Here is a 23,331-nt window from a genome sequence, read left to right as displayed (position 1 = left end):
TACTCTGTGACGTCATCCTCTTTTCAAGGAATAAGGGAGGAGAAGAAGAAAAAAGGGAGGAGAAGAAGAAGGAAGATCAGGAGGAAGGGGAGGAGGAAGAGGACAACAACAAGACAACGAGGATGGTGGCTATCGATCAACGGTACGGTAACTCGGCTTCACTCGGGAATGTCCGCGTTGCATCTGCAACACCGTTAGATCGTCTTCCATTTCTGAAATATGACGTCTTTTTTAAGCCGGTACAAATCAATTCATCGTCGTCTTGATTACGCGCACCTGCCACGGAGCCATAACGCCAAAAAAGCCATCTAAAATGGCTGCGACCCTCCGAGAATTAGCCGAACGTCGGCATCCGTCCTTATTACGGCCATCCTCACTTTTGTTTGTTTGTGTTTAAGCTAGTAAGCGCCCGGCTAACAGCGAGTCGCTTGATTTAATTGTGTTGTTGTTGTTGTTTTTGGGGATTGCAAAAGGAAGGAGGTTAAGCGTTGAGTGGAGCTCCATGCGTGGATAAAAAGAGGCAAACACCCGGCGGACGTCATGTGGCTGAGTCCCGAAGAGGTGTTGCTGGCCGGCGCCCTTTGGATCACCGAGCGGGCCAATCCATATTTCATCCTCCAGAAGAGGAAAGGCCATGGCGGAGGAGGCGGTGGAGGAGCGGGAGGACTGGCTGGTAAGTGCCGCAATTTAAGCGCATCTTTTCGGCTAGTGTACATTCGGACGTCGGTGGTACTGGAGGATTGCATAGTCAAAAGATATTGGAATAAATATGCACTTTGACATTGAAATGTATTAGATTTAAAATTGTGTTTTTATGTAAGGACCATGATGGGGTTATATTTGTTTTTGTTGTTTTTTTAGTTAAATGTGGAAAAATATTTTGGATCATTTTTGGCTGTACACTACAAGTTCTTAACCAAATGTGTTTTAGTAACTTAATTTATTAATTATAATTGCATAATTATATAAAAAATAAGCTTATGTTCCCCAATGAGGATCTTATAAAAAATATCTGCATATAAATATTAAAAATAAATAAAATAAAAGCTTTAAATGAGCTTATGTGTAGAAAAGCTCCCTCTACTGGCCAATCATGAACCTATAGACAACAATAAGTCCTCAATTGACAAATAGCTCCTATTATCCGTGTCCACCGTGCATTTTTATTCAAAATATACTGCCATAAAAATGAAATTATCTATAGTATTAATCAACGGACAAACGTTCCTTTGCTGCCAAACTGCCACTTAAAACAGCTCGGACGTTTACTCGTGATAAACTTAGTGAGTCAGTGACCATGAAAGACTCATTGAGGTTCTTTAATTTCATTTTTTATGGTCGACCTTGAAAAGTCAAACATTTGTTTTTTTCATGAGCGTAACTGGGCTCTTAAAAAAAGGGAAATGACTCTTATTTTTTCTCTTTCGGTTCACTTCTTAGATTAGATGTCACTTCAATAGTCACATGACTGGGTGGACTTTAACCTTTAGTCAAATCCAATTAAAAAAAAAACTTGGTCTTTTTGTGGTCTTGTATAACCAAGATTTCTATAAGAGAGGTTGGAAAATTTTAGCAACAACAACAAAAAGCCCCCCAAGGGTGGAAAAAAGGGGCGTGGGGTTGCCTGTCTTTAAACAGGAACCGTATGATGTTTTTGGTTAAATAAAAAATACAGGGTAGCAAGTTAGCTTCATGCTGAATCATTGTGCTTCCTCTTCCCCCTCCCTCCCGTTATTTTGAAAGTGGGCCAAACAGACGGGGAGAACAATTGGACTGCCTGTTTCATTTCCTGAGGTGCTTCTCAAAAAATGGCAACGTAGCCGTACTAGCAAAAGAAGCCGTTTTTGGGCCACACGATCCCTTTTTTAAATGTCAACAAGTAGCCCGACATTAGTAAGTTGGATTTAGCAGTACTCTCGATAGTAGTAATAGAGAATGTTTTTCATACCTTTCAAATTGTGTATGCCAGGGGTGTCAAAGTGGCGGCCCGGGGGCCAAATCTGGCCCGCCGCATCATTTTGTGCGGCCCGAGAAAGTAAATGAGTGCTGACTTTGTTTTAGGGTGAAATTAAAATGAAGAGTATAGATGTATATTACATTTCCTGATTTTCCCCTTTTAAATCACTGATTGTCATTTTTTAATAATTTTTTCTGTTTTTAGTTAAAAAATAATTTTGTAAAATCTAAAAATATTCAGACTGGAATATTCAGTTATTTGTAGATCTAAAACAATGTTTATTTGAGCTTTTTGTATATATTTTCAGATTTTACAAAATGATTTTTGAACTAAAACATCATTTGAAAAAATGAGTAAAAAATGACAATTATTGATTTAAAAGGGAGAAAATCAGGAAATGTTATATACATCTATACTCTTCATTTGATCCTAAAACAGAAAGTCGGCACTCATGATTTACTTTCCCGGGCCTCAAAAAATTATGCGGTGGGCCAGATTTGGCCCCCGGGCCGCCACTTTGACACCATGTTAAATGAGCAGAGGGGCTTTTTATTTCTTCATTTAGCTTTGGAATTTCAAAGAAAGCCTCCTTTGGTTGTCTTGCTGCAGTGCTGGCTGGGGATGATGTCATCCTTATGTAAACGCTCTGCTTGGTGGACAGCCAACTGGCACACCGCTTGCTTGCATTATTTTTTTATTTATTTTACTTGCACGTGGCGGCTTGCAGATCTCGCCACCCTAATGAGGAGAAAGCAGTTCAGAAAATGAAATGAAAAAAAATATTCCAACATATTTTTGGGTGGAAAAGTGACTTGAAAAGATGAATTTAGGACATTACCTGCCCCACTTACTGCCTGTTTAAAAAGCAACATCATTTTGGTAGAGAAGTGCTGGATTCTCTTTTTTTTTTGGATGGCAGAACACTGTTTCTTTTCATTCTGCAATTGGTGTCAAGCCAGAAGCGTAAGAGACCCATGATAACCCCCCAAAAAATGGTCAACTCAGCCCAAAAACACTTCTCTTACACAACCAGACAAGCTGCTTTTAATGTAAAAAAAAAAAAAAAAGAAGGAATGTACTCCCTATTTTCCATCCTCCCAATGAACGAACTCCCATTCTTTTGCCTCCAAAATGTGTGTCCTGGTGGAATTTGATTATTTTTTTTAGCTTGGCCAACTAAAACAATGACAATCATACTGTGAAGAAAGAAAAAAAACATCAGTTACGCAAGCTGGCGTAAAATATGCAGTACTTTAGTACTTATTCTGTGTTGAATGAATTGTGTGGCTTTTAAAAAAAACGACTTTGGTGATATTTAAATGAGTTTATAACACTTGTAGAGGTCCTTAAAAATAATACATAAAGTATCTTACATATATACATATAAAATAGTATTGATAAAGACATTATACATACAGCAAATTAATTTAAAATGTCTCTAAATATATATTTTTATTGTCTATATATTTAACACTAAATATAAATGCTGCAAATTATTAATTGATTTTTAAAAATGTATTTCCAAAATTATAATAATTTAAAATGTCCCAAAAAATCTATTTTCTGTGCCTATATTTAACATAAAATATAAATGCCACAATTTATTAATTGATTTTTAAAAATGTATTTCCAAAATTATACTTTATTTTAATACATTTTCAATTTTTCTGCACTCCAATCTATTTTTTATTTTGATATTAGTTTAGAATTTTACAATTTAAAAAACAGTTTTACACTATTCTACATATATACACATTTTATATTATTTAAAAAAAACAATGTACTATTTTTTTGTTATGTATATTTAAAAGTAATCTATTCTTTTAAGGCACATATTTATACTCACCATACTTTTTCTTTCAGGCAAATTCATGCATTAATCCATTAATGTCAATAACCTGTTAAAAACCTAGACCCCGCCCCCCCAAAAAAATGATCCAATCCGATTGGATCGGCTTTCCCATCCTCCCAAAAAACTCTTGCGGATTCTGACTGACTGGAAAATGTAGCGCCACTCACATTAATAATTAATACTGCGTGCTTTTATCGTACTCGAGCGCAGAAAATCAACTTGCGGCCTCCATTTTTTTTCTTCTTCTCGCTGTCCCTTAAGAATGCCCTTTTTATTTTCCTCCCCCTCCAGCCCATTTATTGGACTCACATGTTTAGCCCGTTGAGTCAATGCCACTTGTCTCTTGGTCAACGTTAGGACGTCTAAAAGTACATGAGCGTGCTTAATGTTATGACTTTTGTAACAACGGTCTCATGGTTCTGCTGATAAATAGCCTACGGCTCATGGTTTTCTTGTTTCTTTCTTTTTGAACATAAAAAATAACTTTATAAAGACTTGAGATCCACAAAAAAAACAAGTATACTCTAGTTACGGCTCTCAACAACATATTCAAGTGTATAAATAATGAATAATATTAACAAATGATTTTTTAAAGCGGTTTTAATACAAGTAAACATGAGTAAATACTTTAAAAATAGAGTATCATTGCTGTTTTTTTTTAATTCTATATTTTTTTTGTTAAAAAGCATCTTTTTTTATCCCACATAAATATAAAATGACAAAGTGAACATTCTTCTTTAGTAATCATTACAAATTGGATTGGCTCCAGCACCCCCTGCGACCATAATGAGGATAAAGCAGTTCAGAAAATGAAAATAAACAAGGTGTACATGTTATATTTCCTGTGTTTTCCCATTTTTAATTCAATAATTGCAGAAAATGTGTCATTTAAATATGCCAAAAAAAATGATGTATTGATCGGCACAATTGGAAAATCATTACAAATTGGATTGGCTCCAGCACCCCTGCGATCATAATGAGGCTAAACCAATTCAAAAAAATGAAAATAAATAAGATGTACGGGTTATGTTTTCTGTGTTTTCCCATTTTTAATTCAATAATTGCAGAAAATGTCATTTAAATATGCAAAAAAAAATCTATTGATCAGCACAATTGAAAAATCTGTCATTTCATTAATTTAATTTAATTTAGCATACATGACAGCCCTGTGGTTGATTTCAATGTGTCTTGTCATAGGTTTACTAGTGGGTACCCTGGACGTGGTCCTGGACTCAAGCGCCCGCACGGCTCCCTACCGGATTCTCTACCAGACCCCAGACTCGCTATCCTATTGGATCATTGCTCACGGTACGTACTGTAAGACCGAGCCATCCTTTAAAACATCTGACCTGTCATTTTTTTGCTCCCCAGGAACATCCCGGAAGGAGATAACGGAGCATTGGGAGTGGCTGGAACACAACATGCTGCAGACGCTGTCTATTTTTGAGAATGAAAATGACATTACGACGTTTGTCAAAGGAAAAGTGCAGGTCAGAAAATTGATTTGGAGATTTTGAGAGCTTAGTAGAACTTTAAACTGCTTGAACATAAGAGGGAAATGGCTCATACGCTCTGGGAAATTGAAAATGAAGTATTTACAGTGTTCCCTCGCTAATTTGCGGTTCAGCTACCGCGGACTCAGAGCTTCGCGGATTTTTTTGGGAGAAAAAAATATATAAATATTACATTGAAACAACATGTTTTACAGGTTTTTTTTGTTATAACATGAATTTCACTCTCTCTACCCGTATTCTATATGGTGTACTGTATACAGGGGGTAAATAAATAAATAAATAAAATAAAATGATTAAAAATTTAAAAAAAAAATTAAAAAAATAAAATAAAATTTTTTTGAAGGGGAATCCCTACTTTGCAAAAATTCACTTATCGCGGGTGGTCCCGGTCCCCATTAACCGCGATAAGCGAGGGAACACTGTAATTCTACACGTGACGTATTCATGTGATTTTCGGACTATAAGCCGCTATTTTTATACCCTGTTTGGAACTGAGTAGTGGCTAATTGGGGGATTTTTACAGGCTAATGAGCTACATTTTTTGGGTCATTGTAGGGGTATTCACACCAGAAAAGTGCCGTCAATCGCGCCAAAAATCAAATTAAACTGCTTCTAATAGTTGTAGTCCTGTTTGACTGGATTGTTTGTGTCCGGTTTTTGTGCAGGGCATCATCGCCGAGTACAACAAAAACCACGACGTGAAGGAGGATGACGACACAGACAAGTTCAAGGAGGCCAGCTCCAAGTTCCGCAAGTTGTTTGGAATGCCCGACGAGGAGAAGCTGGTTAACTATTACTCCTGTAGTTACTGGAAGGGTAAAGTTCCACGCCAAGGATGGCTCTACCTCAGCATCAACCACCTCTGCTTCTACTCTTACCTCTTGGGCAAAGAAGGTTAGAATTTGAGGAAACCAAAAAAATACAAAAAGGAAGCTGCTCATCCAACACCATGCAAACTGGTGTCAAAGTGGTGGCCCGAGGGCCAAATTTGGGCCGTGGGATCATTTTGTGTGGCCCGAGAAAGTAAATCATGAGGGCTCAATTTCTGTTTTAGGATCAAATTGAAATGAAGAGTATAGATATGTATTACATTTCCTGATTTTCACCCTTTTAAATTAATAATTGTCATTTTTTAATTCATTTTTTTCAGTTTTTTTTAGTTCAAAAATATATTTAAAAAAAGCTAAAATAAATATTTTTTAGATCTATAAATAACGGAATATTCAAGAATGAATATTTTTAGATTTTACGAAATGATTTTTGAACTAAAAACAAGGAAAAATTGATTAAAAAATTACAATTATTGATTTAAAAGGGGCTAAAATCAGCAAATTTAATATACATCTATACTCTTCATTTGAATTTGATCCTAAAACAGAAAATCAGCACTCACGATTTACTTTCCCGGGCCGCACAAAATAATGCGGCGGACCAGATTTGGCCCCCCAACCACCACTTTGACACCATCCCCTAAAAAAATGACCTTGACTGGAAATATACTATGCGACAATTACTGTTATTTGTCTTTTCAGTGAAACTGGTGGTGCGCTGGGCGGACATCACCCAGCTGGAGAAGAGCGCCACCTTGCTGCTACCTGATGGCATCAAAGTCAGCACACGCAGCCAAGAGCACATCTTCTCCGTCTTCCTCAACATTAACGAAACCTTCAAACTGGCTGAGCAACTAGCCAACATCGCCATGAGACAATTGTTGGACAACAAAGGCTTCGAGGAAGACCGTTCGCTACCAAAACTCAAGAAAAAATCGCCCGTCAAAGTGTCGGCCCTTAAAAGGTGAGTCATTTTGGACAATTTTAAAAAGAAATGCTTTTTTTGGGTTATCTAGACCAGGGGTGGGCAAAGATTTGGGTTAAAAATGTGACAAATGGGCGGGGTCAGTACAAGATGCGAAACATAAAAAAGTGCATCCGTTAACAGTACATATGAAACATAAACAGAAAAAAAATACTCAAATATTGACATACTCATCACTCATTATTCAAGTAAAAAGTATAAAGTACAAAGTCAAGTAAAAAGTAAAGTACTAAGAAATATTAAAATGTCATTTAGAAAAAGATGGAGGGGTTGTAAAACATGAAAAACAAATAAGAGTAGACAGAGGTCTAGACATTTTTGTTTCTTCACGCAGGGACTTGGACGCCAGGGCCAAGAGTGAACGCTATAGGGCGCTATTCCGTCTACCCAAGGACGAAAAACTGGATGGACACACGGATTGCACCTTATGGACGCCCTTTAGTAAAATGCACATCTTGGGACAAATGTTTGTCTCCACTAACTACATCTGCTTCACCAGCAAGGAGGAGATGCAATGTAGTCTCATCATTCCTCTACGTGAGGTCAGTTGGGTTGTGTCTAATTCATTTTCAATGGAATTCAATGGAATTGAATGCTTTTATTGTTGTGAGATTTCAAGCTTTTTGCCACATAGTGCACCAATGACAACAGCAAACAAACAGACCATAAATTACTAGTTCAAGTGAGATTAGTTCCGGCTGACGTCCGGAATGAGTTGTTGAGAGTCTATGGCATGTGTCAAAGTGGTGGCCCGGGGCCAAATTTGGTCCGCTGCATTATTTTGTGTGGCCCGAAAAAGTAAATGATGAGTGTTGACTTTCTGTTTTAGGATTAAATTAAAATGAAGAGTATAGATGTATGTTCAATTTCCTGATTTTCCTTCTTTTAAATCAATAATTGCATTTTTAATCCATTTTTCTGTGTTTTTAGTTCAAAAATCATTTCGTAAAATCTAAAAATATGTTTAAAAAAAGCTAAAATAAACATTGTTTTAGATCTATAAAAAATGAATATTTAGGGGTTTTAATCCATTTGTAAGAAAAATATATGTTTTTAGTTCAAAAATCAATTTGTAAAATCTAAAAAAATATATAAAAAAATCTAAAATAAACATTGCTTTAGATCTATAAAAAACTGAATATTCAGAGCTTTTAATTCAGTTATTTTAATCCATTTATAAAAAAAAAATCTAAATAATATATCTAAAATGCTCCAGCCCACATAAAATCGAGTTGACGTCTCTTAGGATGCTTTCTACCTTTCTAATTTGTAGATGCTGGACAGGGTAGGTAGGGGACAGCTGATAATCTTTTGCAGAGGGATCTCCACTGTCTTCCATTTTGGTTCTACAACCCCCCCAAACTAACCAAACCTCCCACTTTGTTCAGGTGACCATCGTGGAGAAGGCGGACAGCTCCAACGTGCTCCCCAGCCCCGTCTCCATCAGTACCAAAAACCGAATGACTTTCCTGTTCGCCAACCTAAAGGACCGAGACTTCCTGGTTCAGAGGATCTCCGACTTTCTGCAACAGACGCCATCCAAAGGCGGTCCGGAGCGGGAACTCGCCGCCGCCCTTAACGGCTCCGACGAGGAGGTGGGCGTCGCCCCGGCCCAACACCTCCTTTCCAATTTCTAAATGAGTTTCTTTTCTTCCTGCAGGTTTTCGGATCACTTTTGTCCATCAGCCCGCAACGCAGTTCCAGCTCGGAAGGCGAACGCGCCTTCAACTTGAACGACAGTAGCGTTCCCACCGCCTCGCAGGCTCTCATGACCATGTACCGACGTCGTTCGCCAGAGGATTTCAATCCCAAATTGGTGAGTCCGCCCCCTTTTTTGTCTTTTGAAATACAACTAGAGTCTTAAAGTACATTTTTTTTGGACTATCAGGCCAAAGAGTTCCTGAAGGAACAAGCATGGAAGAACCACTTCTCAGAATTCGGACAGGGAGTCTGCATGTACCGCACCGAGAAGACCAAAGACCTGGTCCTTCAAGGCATCCCCGAGGGAATGAGGGGAGATCTTTGGCTGCTCTTTTCTGGTAAGCAGAACTGGATTAAAGGCCCTGAATATTCAGTTTTTTTTATAGATCTAAAACAATGTTTATTTTAGCATTTTTTTAAAATATATTTTTAGATTTTACTAAAAGATTTTTGAACTAAAAACACAGAAAAAAATGATTAAAAAAATTACAATTATTGATTTAAAAGGGGGAAAATCAGGAAAAGTAATATCAGGTGGGCCGGACCATTTTAGACATATTTAGATTTTTTTTTTATATAAATGGATTAAAAGAACTGGATTAATAACCATGAATTTTTATTTTTTTATAGATCCAAAACAGTGTTTATTTTAGCTTTTATTAAATATATTTTTCAATTTTACAAAAAGATTTTTTAACTAAAAACACAGAAAAATGGATAAAAAAATACAATTATTGATTTAAAAGGGGAAAATGTAATATATATCTATCCTCTTCATTTTAATTTGATCCTAAAACAGAAAGTCGGCACTCATAATTCACTTTACCAGGCCACACAAAATGATGCTGGTGGGCCAGATTTGGCCCCCGGGCCACCACTTTGACACACTAGTTCAAACAAATAATGCATCTCAGTTCCAAATCCAGTTATTAACTGTAATTCCCTCGGCAATAACACATAAAAAGCCTACTTTACTGTATTTCTCAGGCGCCGTGAACGAGATGGCCACCCATCCCGGCTATTACGAAGACCTGGTAGAACGCTCCATGGGCAAATACAACTTAGCCACGGAGGAAATCGAACGTGACCTCCACCGCTCTTTACCAGAGCACCCCGCCTTCCAAAACGAGATGGGCATCGCCGCATTGCGCCGAGTACTCACCGCCTACGCCTTCAGGAACCCAAACATCGGCTACTGTCAGGTATAGCGCTCGAACTCGGGCACAAACTTGACCATCCGCCTCACGCCTCCACGCCACCACAGGCCATGAACATCGTGACGTCCGTATTACTCCTTTACGCCAAAGAAGAAGAAGCCTTCTGGTTGTTAGTGGCGCTTTGTGAAAGGATGTTACCAGACTACTACAACACCAGAGTTGTCGGTATGTCCATCTCAATGTCTCCCTCTTGTGGCCGATCTTCTCCAAGAACTGGATTTTTTTTTGTTTTTAGGAGCTCTGGTGGACCAAGGTGTGTTTGAGGAGTTGGCTCGGGAATATGTGCCCGAACTGTACGACTGTATGCAAGACCTGGGTGTCATATCCACCATCTCGCTGTCCTGGTTTCTCACCCTCTTCCTGTCCGTCATGCCCTTCGAGAGCGCCGTAGTGGTGGTGGATTGCTTCTTCTACGACGGCATTAAGGTTATCTTTCAGTTGGCGTTGGCGGTGTTGCACGCTAGTATTCATCAGCTGCTCGAGTGTAAGGATGATGGCGAGGCTATGACGGTGTTGGGAAGGTGAGGAGGGATGGTGGGGGAGAGTGGGGGAGTATGGTTTTGACTTATTTGTGGTTGGCAGGTATTTGGACAATGTGACAAATAAGGACAGTATTTTACCGCCAATACAACATTTGCATTCCTTGTTGACGGATAATGGAGAGCCGCATCCGGAGGTGGACATTTTTAAATTAGTCCGCAATTCTTATGAGGTATTTGAGATGTTTTTTGTCTGGAAATATCACCCTTTTAGTAGAATTCTGTTAAGATGTAAAGTCTTAATTTAGTGGCTGTTTGAATATTTTGTTTAGTTTTTATACTTGGAAGCTAAAAGTAAAAAGTTGCTTTTCTGTCAATGTTTTGATGTGAAAGCATGGAATTGGCCTTCAAATCTACAGCTGAAATTCCTTTTCTTTTCAGAAATTCGGCTCAATTCGTGCCGACGTCATCGAGCAGATGCGTTTCAAGCAAAGGCTCCGAGTCATTCAGACCATTGAAGACACCACCAAACGTAACGTGGTAAGAAAAAACTAAAAAAGTCTGGCTGTTTAACCCTTTTGGAAATGGACTTTTTGCATTGACCTTTTGACTTATTACAGGTCCGAAGTATCGTCACAGAGACGGCCTTTGGTGTCGACGAACTGGAAGAACTCTTTGTCCTGTTCAAGGTGAGGATTCTCTTTCAGGAGGGGTGGGAATCAGACTTGATGCTTTAACGCCATCTGTCCAGGCGGAGCACCTGAGCAGCTGCTACTGGGGAGGCACCAGTAGCAACCCGACGGAACGCCACGATCCAAGCCTTCCCTACCTGGAGCAGTATCGTATCGACGGTGAGCAGTTCAAGGGTCTTTTTACGCTTCTCTTCCCTTGGGCCAATGGAGCACGCTCGGACCCCTTGGCGCTGCGCTTCTTTCGCCTTCTGGACCACAATGGCGATGCCTTCATCAACTTTCGGGAGTTCATCAACGGCCTGAGTAGGTGCCTCTGTTGCCACAATCTTGCGCTCGGTTCTAACCGTCCATTCCTCTTGTTTTTAAGGTGTTCTGTATCACGGTGATCTGACGGAGAGGCTCAAGCTCCTCTACCAGATGCATGTTTTACCAGGTTAGAAAGGAAATGATGGATGATTGATGAGGGCGCTCATAGTGATGCTGTCTTGTGGCTTTTTTTCCTAAGAGGTGAGTGGCGAGCACGAAGAACCTGATTCTGCCTTCGAGGCCACGCAGTACTTCTTTGAAGACATTGCTCCGGAAACATCCGCAGGTAATTAAAATTACAATAGAATGTGTTTGTGTATGGAGGGGGGGTCTTTTTGACTTGACAAAAAGTAAAAAGAAAATTGATTGTCTGGTCTTCAGGTCAAGAAGGGAAGAACCAAAAGGAAAAGGATGACGGCTTTGTCCGGGTCACATTTAAAACTGAAAAAGGTGAGCGCCAAAAAAACCTAAAGATTTGTTTATCGCAAGTGTTTGATACCCACTGCAAGAGGCACAAGATAGGTCGCCTATTGGCACTGAAAGAGTCAAACACATTAAATTGAATTGAATGCTTTTATTGTCATTGTCAAGTGCAAAAATAACAACAAACAAGTACTAAATCATAAAAAAAAATCACTAAATATTCTTGTGCCATTTTTTTCCAGTAAAGAAACTGAACCCCCCTGACTACGGCCACTACTTGAAACTTTGGAACCACGACAGCAAGTCTACAAGCGAGCGCACCAAAGACCTCCCCAAGCTTAATCAGGTCATATCTACTACCTCACTTTTCCCTCTTAAATAACGACCCACCCAAAATATAGTGACACTTACCTAGGAAGCCATTGGCTAATGGCCTCTTTACTATATCCCACGCAGGCACAATTTATCGAGCTGTGCAAAACCCTTTACGCCATGTTCAGCGAGGACCCGGCAGAGCAGCAGCTCTACCACGCCACCGCCACCGTCACCAGCTTACTCCTGGAAATGGGCGAGGTGGGCAAACTCTTCAGCGCCGCACGCCGAGAACCCCGACGCGCCGACCATTCTTCCGAGGTAAGCTACGGCACCCCTTCAACCTCTCACCTAAATTTGAAAAATAACAAAAACATGTTTCAAGGAGGAAGAGGACGATCGAGACGTCAAAGTGGAAGATAACTCACTCAAGTCGGCCATGTTGACGTCGGACGACGAAGCCAAAGACGATACGTCGGTTTCGTCATACTCGGTGCTCAGCGCCGGTTCGGACGACGGGAAGTTGCGTTGTGAAGACGTCGCCGATGACACGGTGTTGGTGGGATGCGAATCTGGCGGGAAGAAAGGTGGCGGTAATGGCGATGGAGTGGATCGAGACTGGGCTATCACATTTGAGCAGTTCCTGGCGTCGGTTTTGACCGAGCAAGCCCTGGTGGTCTACTTCGAGAAGCCCGCCGACGCGGCGGCACGCATCACCAACGCCAAGAATGCTCACAAAGGAGGACGTAAAACTCTGCTGTCTGTTAGCGACTATGAAATTTCACTCTCCGGGTAAGCTTTACATCCTTTAAAGTGCTCTCTCTGAAAGGAAATACTTTTTTTTTTAAAGGTAGCTTTTAACTTACTTTTTTTAAGTGTGGAATCCAAAATTGGTCAAGTTCTGAAATATTATCATTAATGGATTGTACATTTGTCACCATTAATGGCAGTAAATGGATTAACACATGTTTTTATTTTTTAAAAATGATAAAATATGAAGAAAAAAAGGCAGTTTATTTATTTTTTACTCTATATATTGCGTACAAGTGGTAACATAGTAACTGAAGTGTTAATAAAGTATAACATGAATTAAATTTGGAACCAGCATTAAATTCGGATCATACAAAATTATTCAATGTAATTTTACGCTATTACAAATTTTGGATTTGCAAATAATCGCCACAAGACGGCAGCAAAATCACCGTTAACACCTAAACTTACAGAATTAGGTTCATTATAGTATCACTAATCATTTTCAATCTATTGCTAGCTATTTTATATCGTTTTTCTGACCTCCACAAATATTAATACATTTCACAAAATGTTAAAAAATGGACCTATTCTTTTTTTTAACACTAAATAATAACTTATCCTTCTGTCAAAATACTACTATATTTCAGCTCACATTTAAAGTATTGCATGGCTGCCATGGTGAGTCAAATTGACTAAAAAAAAGGCAACCATACATGGGAGATGACTAATATTTAATAGTGCAATGAATGTTACCAAAACTCACGTGTAGTCGCTTGTACAGTAGAAAAAGCTTCTTCTGTTCTTTCCAGAACTCATCGTACACTGTCAATCCAAAATGTGTATCCGTGTACTTTAGCACCTGGCGGGGGAAAGTAGTCATATTAATACTTATTTCACATAGCAAAGAATCTTGCTGGCAACTTTAAAAAGACTTTAAAAGTAGGTTCCACTATGGTTAATGTGGACATACACACTGTCACTTTATGTGGACTCCACAATATAATGCTATCAAATTGCGTCATGTATTTTATGGCTCTAGTTACCTGTGACTTTTTTTAATTTCATGGTTTTTGTACATGCATTTTGTCTGCCTCATTTTTTTTTCAGTGCACTGGATTATTATTCTGTTAAATTAAAATGAAATGAAGACTTAACTTTTCTGATTCAAGTATTTCATTTAAATTTACATGCTCTACAAAAAATCTACTTTTTTGCGCAAAATGAGTGAGGTAAACTAATCCCTCAAATATTTTTAATGTAAGACCAGACATGGCCGCAATAAAACGAAAAACGTGAAGTAGGATCACCCCCATTATTGCTGTTTTTGCGCCTATACAGAAATATAAGTACAAAAGTGTATATTTATTAATTATTATAGCTATAAGTATATCAAAAGAAGGTCTTGTTTTAATATCTAAATATAATCTATATGTATAAAAATGTAAATACTTTAAATACTGTACTCACTGTGAAAGTTGTTCCTCTCCGCTTGATAGTTTTCCACTAAAAAAAAAAGTTAATGGGAGTTTTTGTCCAAGTCCTTGAAGGTCTTTATCAGCAATATTCCAGGGATTACTGTAAATCACACAAGAAAAAAAACATTACTGAGACAAGGCTATTTTTTTGTAAATAAAGACCACGTAGAGTACGACTTCTTTCATTATAAAAGGGTAAAGGAAAGCATTTTATTTTTCTGTAAAAAAGACCCAGTATATTTTAGACTTAAAAGGGACCATATAGTATAGTAAAAATTGTTTTCCATTAAAAAACAACAAGTATAGTAAGACTTTTTGCATTAAAATGGCTATAGTAAGACTTTTTGCATTAAAAAAAATGAGTATTGTAAGACTTTTTGCATTAAAAATGGGTATTGTAAGACTTTTTGCATTAGAAAATGGGTATTGTAAGACTTTTTGCATTAAAAAATGGGTATAGTAAGACTTTTTGCATTAAAAATGGCTATACTAAGACTTTTTGCATTAAAAAATGGCCTTACTAAGACTTTTTGCATTAAAAAATGGCCTTACTAAGACTTTTTGCATTAAAAAAATGGCTATAGTAAGACTTTTTGCATTAAAAATGGGTATAGTAAGACTTTTTGCATTAAAAAATGGCTATACTGAGACTTTTTGCATTAAAAAATGGCTATACTAAGACTTTTTTGCTTAAAAAATTGGTACACTAAGACTTTTTGCATTAAAAAATTGGTATACTAAGACTTTTTGCATTAAAAAATTGGTATAAGACTTTTTGCATTAAAAAAATGGTATACTAAGACTTTTTGCATTAAAAAATTGGTATACTAAGACTTTTTGCGTTAAAAAATTGGTATAATAAGACTTTTTGCATTAAAAAATGGTATACTAAGACTTTTTGCATTAAAAAAATGGTATACTAAGACTTTTCTACTTTAAAAAAGACAATGGATAGTTAGGCTTTGTGAAAAAAAAATTCATTGAATACATTTTTTATTGGTGATTTTCAGCATCCTTTCCCTCACAACCTATGTCACGTCCCCCCGAAAAACCTCCAGACGTTCTAAAAGACTTTCCCTGACCTTTTTCTATTGCCCTTGACGGCTTTTCTCCGAAGCGCGCGAATGTCGCAAAGTGTTATCACCACGAGACAACGTGCGGATGCGGCAAAAAAACCTTATCAGCTACACGGTGGTGAACTTTAACCACACCTCGACAAGACATTGTAAAGTTGAAACAAAAAAAAAACCCTCCAGCTGACGTATTAATACGATTTAACTATTGATGTCATTTCCAGAGGGGGAGGGAGGCGGAGTCTCATTTAAAGGGAGGAGGTGGTCAGCGCGGGCCTATCAAAAGTTGTTTGTCGGAAAAGCGCTCAATTGAACATTGACTCCGAGACGGCGGCTGGACTTTTGACTGGGCGCTACGTAACGCTGCTTGCCGTGGGGGGTGCGGGAGGGGGGCATAAATAACGCCGGCAAAGCACATCCCAGCGACCCTTTATGGATTACAATCTGGGTGCCGACAGTTGACGATCTACGTTTGCAGACAGGTAAATACTTTTTTTGTTTTTTTAATTGCACGCAATTTAAAAGAAGACATTTTTTCTTATTAAGGGGAGGGAATGCAATTGTTTTTGGGTGTTTTTACAATTTTGATGGTGAAAAGTGAATGTGCGGAGGTTGGTGTTTATTCTAATTTTTGCATTTGAGAGTTTTCGGGTTAATGATTTTTTTGGTATCGGCTTTTTTAGTGCTGGAGGAAAAGCTAAATTAGAAATGGTTGTTTTGGCGCCGCCTATGGGCAAATATGTGTGGAGTGAAAGTGGAATTTATGGCTGCCAGAGGACAGTTTAGTTGTATTTCACTTGGATACGTTTGCCTGTTTTGAGGTTACTTTTATATTTATTTGCCTAAAAGTCAAGTTTTTTGCTTCACTTTATGTACATTGCATTGTTATTTATTTTTTAATGCTACATTATTTTTATTTAGTCATTAAATTAGGAAGTACATTTTCCCCTTGTAATACTATTTTGAGCGGTACACAAAATTTTAACTTTATTATTTGAAAATAACTGTTTTCTGTACACTAATTAGTTTTTATCTTTATTGATATAAATTCTAAATGTTATATGTTATACAATATTTTTTTACCCTTGTTAAAATTTACATTGATGTATAATTTGAATTTTAACATAAAATCTGAACTACTGTTGTAAAATGCCACCTAAAATTCTACCCATTTTAATACAAATTTCCAAAAAAAAATCCATAACACATTTAATTCTCCGTCTAATATGAAATAACATATAATTAAGTTATAAATAAGTCTTCCATTAAGATTGACTTTACTTTACTGAACTTATATTTATCCTTTCCAGATTTTGGGGGCGACATGGTAGGCCTGAAACCCTCGGACGTGCCCCCTCCCCTCGCAGTCAAGATGGCGAGCGCCGGGGCGGCGGCGTGCATCGCCGACATGGTCACCTTCCCACTGGACACGGCCAAAGTCAGGCTTCAGGTAAAAAAAAACTAAAAAAGCCGCCATCCAGACGGCGCCATTGACCGCCACTTCTTCAGATCCAAGGTGAGATGAAGGTGGCGGCGGCGGAAGCCAAAGCTATCCGCTACAGAGGCGTGTTCGGGACCATCAGCACCATGATCCGCACCGAGGGTCCGCGTTCGCTCTACAACGGGTTGGTGGCGGGATTGCAGAGGCAGGTTTGCTTCGCCTCCGTCCGAATCGGCCTCTACGACAACGTTCGGGATTTCTACACGGGGGGAGCTGCAAGTAAGACGCCCTGGCCGTGTGGGTTTTCTCCGGGTACTCCGGTTTCCGCCCACATGCTACAAACATGCATGCTAAGCTAATTGAAGACTACTAATGGCCTTTAGCTATGATTATTTATTTGTTTTATTGTGCCTAGAGAATTTTTTGGTCGATTTTGGGGCAAAAAAAAGCTTAAAGGACTCGATGGAGTATCTATTTACCTTTTTTTGTGTACCTTTTGTAGATGCCGGAATCATGATGCGCATCCTAGCCGGCTGCACAACGGGCGCCATGGCGGTGTCCTTTGCGCAACCCACCGACGTGGTGAAGGTTCGATTCCAGGCTCAGATGAATCTGGATGGCGTGGCGAAGCGCTACAGCGGGACCATGCAAGCCTACAGGCACATTTTCCGCAATGAAGGACTTCGAGGACTCTGGAAAGGTGCAAAACACAAAACATAGTTCAGGCAAGAGTCACATTTAAAGGGGCCACAACGTATTTTAGGGGGGTCACTTCATTTTTGAACATCTTAACTTTTTTTAAAAATTATAAACAAGAAGAAATAATCATGTATTTATCCAATTTCAAAAGTATACTCCTTTGGAATTTACTATTTTCGTGTACTTGTTGTAATCAAACCTAAAAAGGGAAGTTCTCTTATTAAAAACAATACTATTGGTTTGTTTTTAAGTATTGGACAATTAATCACACAGTAATTAAATGGAGATCGAATGCTTAATAACGCAGAATATATAACGAACATTAAGACCTACAACATAAAATAAAAACGATATACTATTAGATGTTGTTAGGTGCATTGTTAGCATTGCTACATTGAGGCTAACGGCGAAATACTACGCAATATAATTGTACTAACCACTTTAGCCTGCTATGAACAGATAGCTGCTTCTCCAAAAAGACATCTTCACGTTTAAAAAGCGACATATCGATCATGTAAACATGCTAGTTTATAACATTAGAAAGCATGATGTAAAGTTGTAAATGTTTGAACAACTGCTACCACCTGTTAGGAAAACTCCGGCTGCACAATTAGTAAGTACCGAGTGTTAAGCTAACGTTAACAGCTAGCGCGCACACTTCCGAGGAACATTTCAAAATAATTGAGCATCATTGTTTACTACTTATTTACTCATTATTTATTTGTTGTTGTTATTTGTGCACATGCCTATTTATTTATGTTATTAACTACTTATTTTTTTTTATAAAAATTTACTATTTATTTATGTACTAGCTTTTATGAATGCTTTTATTGTTATGATACAAGTATGAGATTGAAAGCTTCACCACGGAGTAAACAAATAACAACAAACTAATATATAAATAATAGTAATAATAAAATAGTTAATTATATTATTATTACTTATTAGTTTGTTATTATTTGTGCACTCTGTGGTGAATCTTTAAATCTCATTATACTAGTACTATAATGACAATAAAAGCACTGAATTCAATTCAATTGATACCTGCTGGCCCTTTAAGATGGATTTTGAAATGCAATTCATCACCGCAGGGACGTTGCCTAACATTACGAGGAATGCGTTGGTCAACTGTACCGAGCTGGTGACCTATGACCTCATCAAAGAAGCCATCCTGCGACACAAGCTCATGTCAGGTAAGCCGGGGCCTCCCCATTGGCCGGCGGTCCTCACGCCCTCGTGCTGATAAGGTACTGTGGCCCGGCCTCTACAGACAACCTACCGTGTCACTTTGTGTCGGCCTTCGGGGCCGGTTTCGTCACCACGGTGATCGCCTCCCCGGTGGACGTGGTGAAAACTCGCTACATGAACTCGCCGCCGGGTCAGTACCGCAGCGCAATCAACTGCGCGTGGACCATGATGACCAAAGAGGGACCTACCGCATTCTACAAGGGGTGAGCATATATTTATTTTTATACTGTCACGGTAACGACAGCAAAAATTCACTGAAAGAGGCTGTGATTGTCATTTTTTCAAGGAGGATAAAGAAGATACGCCTGTTTATTACTCATACAATCTGGTACTTTTGTATGTGTTTTTTTTAAGGTTTGTGCCATCCTTTTTGAGACTGGGCTCGTGGAATGTCGTCATGTTCGTCTCCTTCGAACAAATTAAACGCGCCATGATGGTGACTAAGAAGCGCTTTGAGACGTCCGACTGAACCTGAATGCAACGGACCAGAACAGGAAGTACACTCAGGAACAATATACTGCGAATATCTTATAATTTATTGACTATTTATAAATAAGTAAATGTTGATAATTTTCACATTTTTCAAATTAAACAAGTTCAATAAAAATCTGTTATTGAATATCTTTAAAATATTTAAACGTGATGAATTCAAGTTCAAATATGTACTTAAATAATATTCAATAGAAGAATAATTCATTCGAAATATTAAACATGCCTAAAAGGAATCAATCAAAACCCAAAATGTTCCCTAAAAAAAAAAGAATAAAAATTATCAATATATTTTTAATAAGAAAATATCACTCAACAGTATTATACTTCTGAAAAACATAAAAACATTCAATAGAATGCAAAAAAAATCAAGACATTGACATTGTGCTGTTCCTCCTGCTCTTCACTCTTTGGCCACTGGGGGCAGAGTTGCATTTCAACTCTTTTAGGGCCATTGGCGATGAAAGACAAAAGATTTAATAGTTTAGATTGGACATCTATGGCAACCAGCGAGTTAATTTATTAAATGTTGACTTATTTTACAATTTTTTGGACGTATTAGCTTTTATTGTAGTCTGGATTCCAGTATAAAATAAGGACAAAAGGCATTTTAACGGGCATAAATAGGAACATTTTGGGATGGTTAAAAGTTATTGTTGTCTTGTAGGCATTTCTTTAATTTTGTGTTATCCAATTTAGCACAAAAAAAAATCGTGTAACTGGTTTATAGTAAAAAAAAGGCCAAAAATAGTATCGGTGCAACATGATTTGAATTATTACTATTATTTTATTGCTATTTTCTACAAGTGTCTTTGGAGTAAATGATCGGAATAAGGTTTATGACCTCAAATTACCCGATTTTTGTGCTGGTGTCTTTTTCAGTCATATCCCGAGCTGTGGAATTTTTAGTTTTTAGAGGCGGGGCTCAAAGATAGTCGCACGTGGGGGTCAGTGAGGAGGTTCCGGACCACATGGTGGAACTTTTCTCTGTATTGGTTAAACAGCATGATGCTTTCGGGTTCCTCAGCTAGCCAGAATTTGTCGAATTCGAACGCCAGGTAGCCTAGAAGGTGAGACGAGAGAAGAAAAATTATTAAAAAATGGAGGAGTTTTGAATTTTGAGTTGTCTGGACTTACAGTAAAGTTGATGGAAGTGTCGTAGTTCGGGGGTGCCGGGTACGGTGTTGTAGAAATGTGCTTTAAGGGCGCCGCTTTTCAGCAGACTGAATGCCATCTCGGTTAGGTTGATCCCCACGATGGCGTAGGAGTACCTGGAATAAGCATTTAATCGGTTCGGGTCATTTTAGATATAATATTTAGATATATTTTTTATAAATGGATTAAAAACCCTGAATATTCACTTTGGTATAGATCTAAAACAATGTTTTAGCTTTTTTATGCGTATTTTTAGATTTTACAAAATGATTTTTGAACTAAAAACAGAAAAAAATGATTAAAATATGACAATAATTGATTTAAAAGGGGGGAAAATCAGGAAATGTAATATACATCTATACTCTTCATTTGAATTTAATCCTAAAACAGAAAGTTTTTCCTGGGTCGCACAAAATGATGCGGCGGGCCAGATTTGGCCCCCGGGCCACCATTTGGACACCAGTTTAGAGATTTGACCCAAAGTTTTGACTCTTTCTCATTAAAGTGAATGGTGGGTGGAAAGTCCTACAACTTATGACCGGGGTGCACTTGTACTTTTGAGTGGTACTTGAGCACTTTTAAGATTATGTTGTTGTTTTTGTGCAATTTATGGGTTACTTTGTGGTTTTTTTTTGGTGCAATTTTGGCTCACTTCTAGTTGATGCTTAATAACAGCATTCACAATGATTCCCCAATGTAGCAATAGGGGCTAATTGTGTATACACACCTGAATTTTCCTATGATTTTATATCATTTAGCCCTTTCTGTACATCCTTTATCTTTTTAAATCAGGGAAATCCCATACTCTTCTCCACCATTACCAATAGAAATACCAGCTGTTCATGTCTCACCCTAGTTTGGGATGATTGGCGTGTGATAGGACCAGACGAGCTTCTTGAGTGTAGTGTTCACTGAAGAACCTGCAGATAAAAAAAACTCCATTAAAATGAAGCTAGGTTAGCAAAACAAAACTTTTTGGCAACTTACAGAAGATTTGTGAGGCCTAGCATTCCCATTCCTCGAAAGTCCGTCTTAGGGTCGTCCCCTTGAAAGCCGATGTCCCCCCACTGCTTGGTCACCCTGGACTCCAGCTTGATTCCGGGCATGAGGAGCTCCCAAAGCTAAGGGTAACGTATCGAACTTAGCATGCTAAGCGGAATGAGGTAAGCTAGTTTCTGAGAATACCTTTAATAGCATAGCCTCGTGTTGTGGGTTCTCAGGGCAGAATGCTTCCTTTCTGACGTCCTCGGCAGATTGGTAGAGGTCGTTGTAGCCCGTTATTTGCAGCAAAGAGGCGTGCAGGCTTTCTTTAAGGCTAAAACGTAGCAATGGTGGTATTTTAAGGTGAAAATGGCTTCAATGAATGACACAATTTTAGAAGAGTGCGTCTTTACGGCGGGTTAGTCTGCACTTTGATGTTCTTCTCCTTCATTATTTGCTCCACGTGGTTTCTTAAGTGATCCTTGTTGCTCAGCAGGGCGCTTCGTAGAAGCTATGTAGGGAGAAAAATAAAGAAAATTAATATATATAATAATATAATATATAATATAATGTAATATAATATATAATATAATGTATTTGATTATATTCCAGTTTCAAAGATGGAATTAAAATAGGCTTGTGTATCTTAATCTGGATTTTTATCTATAATGATAAAACCAAATCCTAAATGATCTTTGCACTATTGAGAATTATTTTGTGACCTGCTATGCAATACATAAACTCGCCACTAGATGCTTACCTTGCATTTTGAATTCTTGAGGGAATATTCTGCAATAAACACAAAATGAAAGTGAGCAATGTTTTTAAAAAAAAACACTAAATATACATTTGCTAAAAACCTTTTACAAGAGATAATTTTTGAGAATTTAACCTGCCATTAACCAAGCTATGTGCAATAAAAGTAATCTTTTTACCCGTATTTATTGTTCTGGGTGCGCCCGGCCCATAGCTGGAGCATATCCTCTGCAGCTCACATGTCCTCGTCAGCTGCCTGATGAGCCACTTGAACCAGTACCTCAAGTAGGTTGTGTAAAAGTACTGCCAAACGTATGCTAGCATACTTGCTGTAAGACAAATAAAATACATTCATGCCAAAGCAGACAAAAATATAGTATAAAATGTGTCACCTTTTAAGTAGCTACATTTTCCTTCAACATTCATACTTTTTTTATTTAAATAGTAAAAAAAAATTGGTTATTTTATTAAATTTTAGCACACAGTTATAATATATTTAATAATGAAATGATTCTGTATATATCATTTTTTAAACAATAAATTGAGCATGTGCAGTGGGTATCGCTCATTTGAAGTAGCTTCAAGCTAATGTAAGCATAAACACATACATTCAACTTCAGTTGCTAATGTCAGCGTGTAACCAAAGAATTTAACGCTAATAAATATTCGCAATATCGAAGAATGAACTACCACACCACGAAGCTAATCTTATGAATATTGTAACGGAGAAAGCGTCGTCTTGACAACAGGTTGTCACCGAGGTGATTAAAACTGGAGTTAAATTGTCTCACTCGGCTTTCTTGCTTGACACAGATCTAAATATGTATTTTAAACTCATTTAAACCTACCAGTTTAATTCTCCTAAAATGAGAATAACAAAAGAAAACGTATCCGAAGCTTGTCTTCCAATAGCATCAATGAGGTTAGCGTGTTTTGCTACTGTGTTACTTCCCGTAGTACCGGACGTGATGTCGATACTGCAGAACAACTGGA

General features: G+C 38.0%; 3 protein-coding genes and 1 long non-coding RNA gene across 5 annotated transcripts; 2 read left to right on the top strand and 2 right to left on the bottom strand.

Moving 5' to 3' along the window:
• Window positions 1–39: 39 nt before the first annotated feature.
• Window positions 40–14,175, top strand: tbc1d9 (TBC1 domain family, member 9 (with GRAM domain)). The gene is made up of 23 exons (XM_077718271.1): window positions 40–142; window positions 474–673; window positions 5,007–5,117; window positions 5,181–5,299; window positions 5,989–6,217; window positions 6,856–7,117; window positions 7,473–7,680; window positions 8,527–8,733; window positions 8,799–8,954; window positions 9,027–9,177; window positions 9,827–10,041; window positions 10,104–10,221; window positions 10,292–10,577; window positions 10,639–10,768; window positions 10,977–11,075; window positions 11,156–11,224; window positions 11,287–11,530; window positions 11,595–11,660; window positions 11,733–11,819; window positions 11,915–11,983; window positions 12,199–12,302; window positions 12,413–12,589; window positions 12,654–14,175. Exons 2-23 carry the CDS (start codon window positions 541–543, stop codon window positions 13,062–13,064), a joined length of 3,651 nt encoding a protein of 1,216 aa, XP_077574397.1. The 5' UTR covers window positions 40–142; window positions 474–540; the 3' UTR covers window positions 13,065–14,175.
• LOC144197711 (uncharacterized) lies at window positions 12,128–18,334 on the bottom strand. Of its 2 annotated transcripts, none has more exons than XR_013326579.1 (6): window positions 18,294–18,334; window positions 17,490–17,702; window positions 14,489–14,596; window positions 13,785–13,880; window positions 12,697–12,840; window positions 12,128–12,619 (listed from the first exon to the last, which is right to left on the bottom strand). It is a non-coding gene; the product is annotated as an uncharacterized LOC144197711 (long non-coding RNA). The 2 variants fall into 2 exon arrangements; XR_013326578.1 differs by having other exon boundaries at window positions 18,147–18,295.
• On the top strand, window positions 15,898–19,587 carry ucp1 (uncoupling protein 1). Its single transcript, XM_077718269.1, has 7 exons — window positions 15,898–16,051; window positions 16,880–17,019; window positions 17,079–17,289; window positions 17,513–17,710; window positions 18,801–18,902; window positions 18,980–19,160; window positions 19,312–19,587. The coding sequence occupies exons 2-7, from the start codon at window positions 16,894–16,896 to the stop codon at window positions 19,424–19,426; spliced, it is 933 nt and encodes a 310-aa protein (XP_077574395.1). The 5' UTR covers window positions 15,898–16,051; window positions 16,880–16,893; the 3' UTR covers window positions 19,427–19,587.
• A 139-nt stretch (window positions 19,588–19,726) lies between these two features.
• Window positions 19,727–23,331, bottom strand: elmod2 (ELMO/CED-12 domain containing 2). The gene is made up of 9 exons (XM_077718270.1): window positions 23,187–23,331; window positions 22,518–22,667; window positions 22,343–22,371; window positions 21,996–22,093; window positions 21,787–21,916; window positions 21,589–21,722; window positions 21,453–21,521; window positions 20,584–20,717; window positions 19,727–20,509 (listed from the first exon to the last, which is right to left on the bottom strand). Exons 2-9 carry the CDS (start codon window positions 22,660–22,662, stop codon window positions 20,352–20,354), a joined length of 897 nt encoding a protein of 298 aa, XP_077574396.1. The 5' UTR covers window positions 22,663–22,667; window positions 23,187–23,331; the 3' UTR covers window positions 19,727–20,351.

This window comes from Stigmatopora nigra, chromosome 6, assembly GCF_051989575.1.
Source record: "Stigmatopora nigra isolate UIUO_SnigA chromosome 6, RoL_Snig_1.1, whole genome shotgun sequence".
In the NCBI taxonomy this organism is placed as follows: Eukaryota; Metazoa; Chordata; class Actinopteri; order Syngnathiformes; family Syngnathidae; genus Stigmatopora; species Stigmatopora nigra.
Note: the sequence above shows the minus strand (reverse complement) of the source record. Positions and strands in the feature narration are given on the sequence as shown.

What these genes read in the sequence shown, in the direction of transcription:
- tbc1d9 (XM_077718271.1), top strand. Translation starts at nt 541, where the DNA reads ATGTGGCTGAGTCCCGAAGAGGTGTTGCTGGCCGGCGCCCTTTGGATC. An exon ending in TTACCTCTTGGGCAAAGAAG is followed by an intron (nt 6,218 to 6,855) that starts GTTAGAATTTGA and finishes TTGTCTTTTCAG; the next exon opens with TGAAACTGGTGGTGCGCTGG. An exon ending in TCATCATTCCTCTACGTGAG is followed by an intron (nt 7,681 to 8,526) that starts GTCAGTTGGGTT and finishes CACTTTGTTCAG; the next exon opens with GTGACCATCGTGGAGAAGGC.
- elmod2 (XM_077718270.1), bottom strand. Translation starts at nt 22,662, where the DNA reads ATGCTAGCATACGTTTGGCAGTACTTTTACACAACCTACTTGAGGTAC. An exon ending in CTAGGCCTCACAAATCTTCT is followed by an intron (nt 21,522 to 21,588) that starts GTAAGTTGCCAA and finishes TTTTATCTGCAG; the next exon opens with GTTCTTCAGTGAACACTACA. An exon ending in GCCAATCATCCCAAACTAGG is followed by an intron (nt 20,718 to 21,452) that starts GTGAGACATGAA and finishes TGCTTATTCCAG; the next exon opens with GTACTCCTACGCCATCGTGG.
- ucp1 (XM_077718269.1), top strand. Translation starts at nt 16,894, where the DNA reads ATGGTAGGCCTGAAACCCTCGGACGTGCCCCCTCCCCTCGCAGTCAAG. An exon ending in CGGCCAAAGTCAGGCTTCAG is followed by an intron (nt 17,020 to 17,078) that starts GTAAAAAAAAAC and finishes CCACTTCTTCAG; the next exon opens with ATCCAAGGTGAGATGAAGGT. An exon ending in GCGACACAAGCTCATGTCAG is followed by an intron (nt 18,903 to 18,979) that starts GTAAGCCGGGGC and finishes CGGCCTCTACAG; the next exon opens with ACAACCTACCGTGTCACTTT.